Here is a 7,967-nt window from a genome sequence, read left to right on the forward strand (position 1 = left end):
ATAAATACGTAACACAGATTGAATGTAGCACGAGTGTAACCAGAATTTGTTTGACGACCAAACGGAAGAACGCCAATTAAGTACTAGCACTTATGTTTTAAAACAACTCCTTCCTTTCTGCCGTGCCTAATAGCTGGAACCCTGACTGCGCGAGCGGTCGACATGAACACAGAACATGTTTAATAGTTTTTTCATGCAGCTCGCACTTTCTACATCTGCTGTTACTGAAGTCCTAGAAGCATGTGACGCTAGAAGGCAGAGTACAGTTTGTATGGCTTAAGACTTCTCTCTCTAGAGATATGAGCAACTTGGTAATTCTAACAGCGTAGGATTTGCACATGATTTCAGAAATTTTTCAGCCCCACGCTTCTGTACAAGCCTCTCCTGCTTGATAGATCATATGTAACTCCAGGCTCCTTCTTGTTTCACTTTAGCGGGTTGGGATATCTACCGACAATTCATCGAGTGCTGCATTATCCTTTGCCAACTCATCGGCCTTTTCGTTACCTTCTATCCCTATATCACCTAAAACCCTGCACAGATATATTGCCCGGCCTGTGAGAACTCCAATGCTTATACTGCGCTAAAATATTAAAGCGGATGGTACTTCTTCCGAAAATTACCCTGTTGTGTTGGCCTTCGAACGCACTTACGAAAAGTTACTCTGGGTGGGTCCAGCACCGGTATGGTGATCAACAACAAAATCACAAATATTACATCAACCACATGCGCCCTTTCAAGGGGTTGTTGTATAAAGTTTCTCCAACCCAATTGCCAACCTCACCTACCCGTGGCGAATCCTGTTTCTTTAACAGCCGAGTCTCTGGCGACCCCAAGTCCCTTATTGATCTAGGGTGAGGAAGGGCGGTATGAGCTAGAAGGTTTCATGTGGTTGTTGTAGGGATAAAGATGCTCCCGAAGGCTTTGGGGAGTGTTATCAATGTCATTGCTTCATGTGGTCATACCAAATCGTTACCGAGATGGCCGAGAAGGTTCCGTGTGGTCATACAAAATCGTTCGCGAGATGGTCGGGCTAGTACCGTAATGGTGCTTGTTAACGAAACGTACCGTGCATCCGGCAAATGACCATTAACATCGATAACACTAATAATAACTTATCATTCACAATGCACGTCGTGACGCTGGATCATGGCGCAACGATACAAGGTAGTGGTGGGTAATGACACTATTTTTTGAGTGTTAACACGGTAGCACAGGCACACTTTGCAGTGTTAACACATTGTGTAAGGTCATTGAATCCGCCTCGGCACATTTCATTCCCGCCGGGAGAATTCCCGAAATTGGGCCCACTTCCCGGCGGAGGCCGCGAGCTTAGCGAGGGAACGCGACCTTATAAGACAGCTTGATCCAGGCGACCCCCAAATAAGGGATATAAACCAACGCATCAGATTGCTTGTGGACGAACACAAGCGGGCGAAATGGGAAGAGCACCTAAGAGGTTGTAACCTCTCTACCGGTGTAGGTAAACTTTGGTCCACCGTAAAGTCCCTATCGAATCCGACTAAGCACAAAGACAAAGTTTCCATCGCCTTTGGCGATAAGGTACTGTCGGATGCGAAAAAATGTGCGAGCGCTTTCTGCCGACAATATATAATGCATCCTACGGTCGACAAAGATAGACGGAGAGCCAATAGACGTGCACATAAACACAAACTCAGCGCGTCACCAATTACCATCACCGCTAGAGAGGTTGAGGACGCCATTGGTCGCGCTAAACCATCCAAAGCAGTGGGCCCAGATGGCATAGCCATGCCGATGCTTAAAAACCTAGGGAAAGAGGGTTTCAAATATTTAGCGCATGTCTTCAACCTGTCTCTTTCCACCTTTGTCATACCCGTGAAATGGAAAATGCCAAGGTGGTCCCGCTACTAAAGCCTGGGAAACCAGCTAACGTAGGTGAGTCATATCGTCCGATATCTCTCCTATCGCCAGTGGCAAAGACGCTTGAAGCCATTTTGCTCCCTCATTTCCAAGCACATTTGCAGCTAGCCCCTCATCAGCATGGCTTCAGAAAACTCCATAGCACTACCTCCGCGCTATATGTCATTAGCACCCAGATAAATTGCGGTTTGAATCAATATCCCCACCATAGAACAGTACTCGTAGCGTTAGACCTATCAAAAGCTTTTGATACGGTCAACCATGGCTCGTTACTGGAAGACCTGGAAGGGTCTACCCTTCCCCCATGTCTTAAAAGGTGGACCGCAAATTATCTGGGTGGTCGGCAGGCATCGGGGCAATTCAGAAACGAAACATCAAAACAAAGGAGAATTAAACAAGGGGTGCCACAGGGTGGTGTCCTATCCCCGCTTTTGTTTAATTTCTACATATCTAAGCTACCTTCACCACCGGAAGGAGTCACAATCGTTTCCTACGCCGATGACTGCACAATAATGGCCACAGGCCCAGGCCCAAAGATCGATGAGCTATGCAATAAAATAAACGGCTATCTCCCTGATCTCTCCAGTTTTTTCGCCTCGCGAAACCTGTCATTGTCACCGACTAAATCTTCCGCGACCTTATTTACAACATGGACGCCCCAAATGTCGACCATATTGAACATCCACGTCGATGGCACTACGCTACCGACTGTCCTACATCCCAAAATCTTGGGTGTGACGTTTGATCAGGATCTACATTTTGGTGCGCACGCAACCGCAATTGTTCCAAGAATTCAGAGCCGTAATAAAATCCTCAAATCCCTTGCTGGCAGTACCTGGGGAAAAGATAAAGAAACGCTCTTGACCACATACAAAGCAATTAGCCAGCCGATTACGTGCTACGCGTCACCCATATGGTCGCCAAGCCTAAAAACCACCCACTGGAAGAAACTACAGGCCTGCCAAAATACTGCTCTCAGAATCGCCACGGGCTGTCTTCTTATGTCCCCAGAACACCATCTGCATAATGAGGCGAGAATACCCCCCATCAGGGAGAGAAATGAGATGCTGACCAAACAGTTTCTGTTGAATACCCAGAAACCTGGGCATCCCAACAGACATCTGATTGACGAACCAGCACCGCCTAGGGACCTAAGGAGTCATCTCCGTAAGCATTTTGAGGAAATACGGCACCTGAGAACCCAGCCGTATGAAGCGGAAAAACACAAGCAGGTCCTTGGTGAACTCCATAGACAGGCGTCGGACCTTTATGTCGGGAATTGCCCGGTGAATCCAGTACTTGAAGAAAAATATCCAGAACTCGCAGAAGAGGAACGCATACTCACCAGGGAAACGCGTGTCACTCTTGCTCAACTTCGTTCTGGATACTGTAACAGGTTAAACTCTTACCTATCCAGAATCAACCCCGACATACAAAATGTATGCCCTGCTTGCAGTGTGTCCCCACATGACACCAACCATCTCTTTAATTGTAATGTGGAACCAACGCCTCTAACACCCCTTTCCTTATGGTCCACCCCTGTTGAAACGGCAAGTTTCCTTGGACTCCCGTTAGAGGATATTGATGACAATTTGTGATCGGTCGCGCCTATTAGGTGGGGCGAGCATTGCTACAACAACAACAACAACACATTGTGTCGGAAAGAATTATCGACATAGTACAGGTCTACAAGTAGGATATGTAGCAGCACGCACATACACAGCCACGCTCACCTGATAAAATGCTTGTTCCTGTTCGTTTTTTTTTGTGGGTGCTATTTGGCACTGTTGTACCTCTTATGTCCAAGAAAAGTGTAGTAGCTGCTAACAAAAACTGCGTAAAATTTTTATTGTAAAATTACAAATAAAATATCCTTATTTACTTTCAAACGAGCACTAAATTACATCTCTCTTTAAAATCCATATGTTTTGGACAATTTTAATTGCCAAATTGTGATACTTTATTACCGGGGACGATTGCTAAAACACGACCAAATCTGTCGGGGGAGGTATTAATAGACGCGTTTTGCCTCGCTTCCAATAATTCGAATACTTTTTTGCCTTTGGACTATTGATAACAGGATAAAACTCGTCTTTTCATTTCTCTTTCCACATTTTTGGACGGGTTATTGCAGTCGACCTCGGTTTCAAACTGGTTTTCGAGGAGAACTTTTGAGCGGGTAGAAAAACTTAGCACCCGTGTTTGTATTCTTAATACTGGAATAACTACGTGTCCTCAGATAGCCCAATTCAAGACTTTTGTATAATTTTCTGTAGGACCCATATAGGTGCAGTACATTTTCATACTAAATTCGTTCAAAAAAATTTACTATCACAGCAACCCATATCTGATATTCCGCTCCTTTTTTTGTTTCCCTGTGTCGCTTTCGACGAAGCAACCCCGGTAATTTTGACACTTCGTTCAGTGTCAAAACTCATGTTCCACTGGGTTTCACGCTAGTTTGACACTGACCGAAGTGTCAAACTGCCGTGTGTTAGAAAGGGAAAGAAATTGTTTCCCTCTCATACATATCATACTTGTAAACCTGTACAATGATTATCGAAGTGAATTTAATTTAAAATGAAAGTAAATGAAGAGGGGCGATTCAACTTTTATATTTTATACTACGAATATTCTTAGGTTATTTAGTATTTGCGTGAATAAAGAAACTAAAATTTCTCTATACATACTTTATATTATGTTCAGACTTACTCGTTTAACGGCTCATTCTTGTTTTATGAGTAAAACAAGTTGAAAACACGTGTTTTCGCCTTGTAAAATCTGTCAATAAAATAAGTTGAAAACACTTGTTTTCGCCAAAATTTAGATTGAAAACAAGTTGAAACCATTGTCGGCACTAGAACTTATCGGTAATAATCGATTAATCTGTTGTCCCATAACTAATATGTCATTTTGTTTTGAGTGGTAAACTTATTTTCGGGTGATAAATTTATTTAAAATATTTGGAATACAATGGAGAAAAAGCAATACAAAAAAAGAAATCAATGGAGAGAGAGCACTGAAGCTGTTCTGATAGATATATGGCGAAGTAAGGTAGGAGAGCTTCGAGGTGTGCGGAAAAATAGCCACATTGTGGAGCAAATGGCTGTGGAGTTGGAACAACTTGGAGTTGTGTACACTCCAGCAGAAATAAAATCCAAAATGCATAACCTGACGTCCAGATACAGGTGAGTTGGTAGTCTTAATACTTGGCAAGATTTTTTATAATTTTATTTATTAACAAAGGAAGGAGAAGGCACAAATTGGACCATCTGGCGGCGCACCTTCAAGTTGGCCACTGTATGCAGAAATGCATCAGCTTTTGGCACCATTCAAAAGTTATAATCCTGAAGGGCTTGTTGAGGACAGCATTTATGGTGAGATATTTTATATTTATTAAGTGAATTCCAGTACAAGTTTACTCAAGCTATCGTGTTTACTCAAGTTATCGTGAACACGGACAGACGGACGGACGGAGACAGGGCTCAAATGATTTCTATTTGGACGTTGATAATTTGTTATTATAATTATTTTGTTATTTTATTGAATTATAAAAGTTTTTTAATTGCAGAAAATGTCGAAACCTTGGATTTCACTCTTGAGTCGCCAGAAACAAGCACCTACGAATCAGCAGTGCCTTCTAAGGATTGTGAATCTCCCACGCCATCCACGTCAACGGCTACTCGTTCAGCTAAAAAAAAAAATTTTCAATTAAAATTTTTGGAAAAAATTGATAAAATTGAAAAAGAAATGGAAAAATGTAGCAAAGATTTGAGGGAAAGCGATAAAAAATTCGAAGAAAGAACTAAAGCAATTTTAGAAAATGAAGAAAGAAAAACAAAAGCTTTAGAAGAGTATGTCCAAAATAACAAGGAATTAACTCAGGCATTAATTGAATTTTTAAACAAATAATTCTAAAGATAAAATAATTTTTTTTAATGTAAATAATTAATTTGTGTTGGGAATTTTTTTTTAGCGAAATGAATATTTTTTGTTTTTAGTTACTGAGTACTATTATTATTAATTAGACCACCATAATTTTTAGTTATTAAATATTTAATTTTGAATGTGCATTTAATTTTTAGTGAAATAAATTTATTATGTTTTAGTTTTTAAGTAATATTACTTTTACTTTTATGCGAAAAATAAGACTGGAATAAACAAAGTACCTTTTCTTGAACAAGAGTATTTCAAAGTTTTTTTACTTACTGAAAAGGGTAGCTAAACTTTTTCGAATTATTTCTGCATTATTTTGACGGTCGTTTGCCGATATTTCTTGATGTGGATATTGACGATTTCTTTCTACAATTTGCAAAGCGGAAATCCATTTCTCGTTAATACTGTCGTTCCTTTCGTTTAAAAAGTTATGTAGGACACAACATGCCTTTATAATAATGTTGGCATTTTGTATTTGATTGTCTATGCCCTTACCAATTCGTCGAAAACGAGCCTTCACGTGACCAAAGGCATTTTCAACAACTCTTCGCACTTTGGAAAGAGAATAGTTAAAATTTTTTTCGTCTTCATTTTGAGACACTTGGAATGCATATGGTTTCATCAACGTTTTGCTAAAACGAAAAGCTGAGTCTCCTATAATGAAAATTGGCACATCAACACCGGAAACCGGTGTGCGCATTTCATCCAGGTAAGGACATTTTTCCAACTGTGTTTTCAATGTTGAGGACTCGAAGATTTGGGAATCATTGCACCGTCCTGGACTGCCAACATTAATATAAATGAACCGGTATCTGAAACAAAAAATTTTATATCTTCCTTTATAAACAACATAATCATAAAGGAACACACCTTGCATCGACCAAAGCAAGTAGGATAGTCGAATACCATCCCTTGTAATTATAATAATCAGTTGCATCTTCACTACGTGGATGAATCTCAATGTGACAACCATCTGAAATTTTTAAAAACAAGAACGTTGACATACATAGCTATGGTAACCCAAATTTAACAAACCTATTGCTCCCATGCACTGAGGAAATCCTATAGCTTCGAATCCTTGTACTAGTTCTGATACTTTTTCCCTCGTTAAGGGAAAACTAGGCATGTACGTAAGGCTCAATTGTTTCCATGTCTGAGTACAAAACTCAAGTACTATTTCACACACAGTGGACTTTCCAACTCCAAACATGTTCCCTATTGTGCGATACTCTGCCGATGATCCCAACGCGTAGAGGGCTATGGCTACTCGTTTGTGTAAAGAGATGGCTTTTCTTAGTGGGGTATCTTTCTTTTCCAACACTCTTAAATTATCGCAAAGTTCTATAAATACACTTCTTTTCATGCGAAAATTGCTTTTGAAGAACTCATCTCCATTCACTTGGCAGTCAACTTCCCAGAAGGATTGCGATCGAGCCTTTGAAAAGAAAAGTGTTAATGCTTTTGCAAACCCCCACTAGCATGCTTACTCTTGTCCAATATGACCTTGATTGCCAGGAAAGGTTTTGTGAGGCCACCAATAACATAAAGTATTGTTTTCTCAGCAACTGCATCTTTCTGATATTCATTGCACGCCTCTTTTTGAACTGGTTCAAATACTCATTGTCGAACGATGTATATTGAAATAAACACAAAGGATTTGATTGTGCTTCCATGGTTAATATCTTCAACACTTTTTTCTCTTTATCACTCATCTCAAATTAGAATAAAATTCACAAACACACAATATTATCAAATTTAATGAAATCGCTTACAACAATATTAAATTCCTCATGGTTGCATTGGAGCTGTCAAAATAAAATAAGAACCGAAGGTGTGAACGTATTTGTTTTATGTGAGGTGTTTTATGCTAAAACACTTGTTTTAGAGTGTAATCTGAACATGATTTTAGTATGTATACATAAAACCAGTGCGCTGTTGCATTTTATCAGAGTTGCCAAAGTAAAATTTTATTATTAGTTATTTGCATGCAATAATTTACTTTTGGCAACTCTGTTCGATCGTTATCGTGTCGTGATCCCGTGTATTGTTAGGTACTCCAACATGAAGAAAATGGAACACGTAATCCAACAATTTTTGCAGGGCAGTTGATTGTTCCGGCTGTTATCGAT

General features: G+C 40.1%; 1 protein-coding gene and 1 long non-coding RNA gene across 2 annotated transcripts; one reads left to right on the forward strand and one right to left on the reverse strand.

Moving 5' to 3' along the window:
- The first annotated feature begins 4,795 nt into the window (after positions 1–4,795).
- On the forward strand, positions 4,796–6,100 carry LOC137246897 (uncharacterized). The gene is made up of 3 exons (XR_010951734.1): positions 4,796–5,090; positions 5,149–5,279; positions 5,348–6,100. It is a non-coding gene; the product is annotated as an uncharacterized lncRNA (long non-coding RNA).
- Positions 5,417–7,674, reverse strand: LOC137246896 (uncharacterized). Its single transcript, XM_067777918.1, has 6 exons — positions 7,611–7,674; positions 7,326–7,550; positions 6,874–7,273; positions 6,709–6,811; positions 6,112–6,650; positions 5,417–5,593 (listed from the first exon to the last, which is right to left on the reverse strand). Exons 2-6 carry the CDS (start codon positions 7,548–7,550, stop codon positions 5,523–5,525), a joined length of 1,338 nt encoding a protein of 445 aa, XP_067634019.1. The 5' UTR covers positions 7,611–7,674; the 3' UTR covers positions 5,417–5,522.
- Positions 7,675–7,967: the final 293 nt, after the last annotated feature.

Source organism: Eurosta solidaginis, chromosome 3, assembly GCF_040869045.1.
Source record: "Eurosta solidaginis isolate ZX-2024a chromosome 3, ASM4086904v1, whole genome shotgun sequence".
NCBI classification, from domain to species: Eukaryota; Metazoa; Arthropoda; class Insecta; order Diptera; family Tephritidae; genus Eurosta; species Eurosta solidaginis.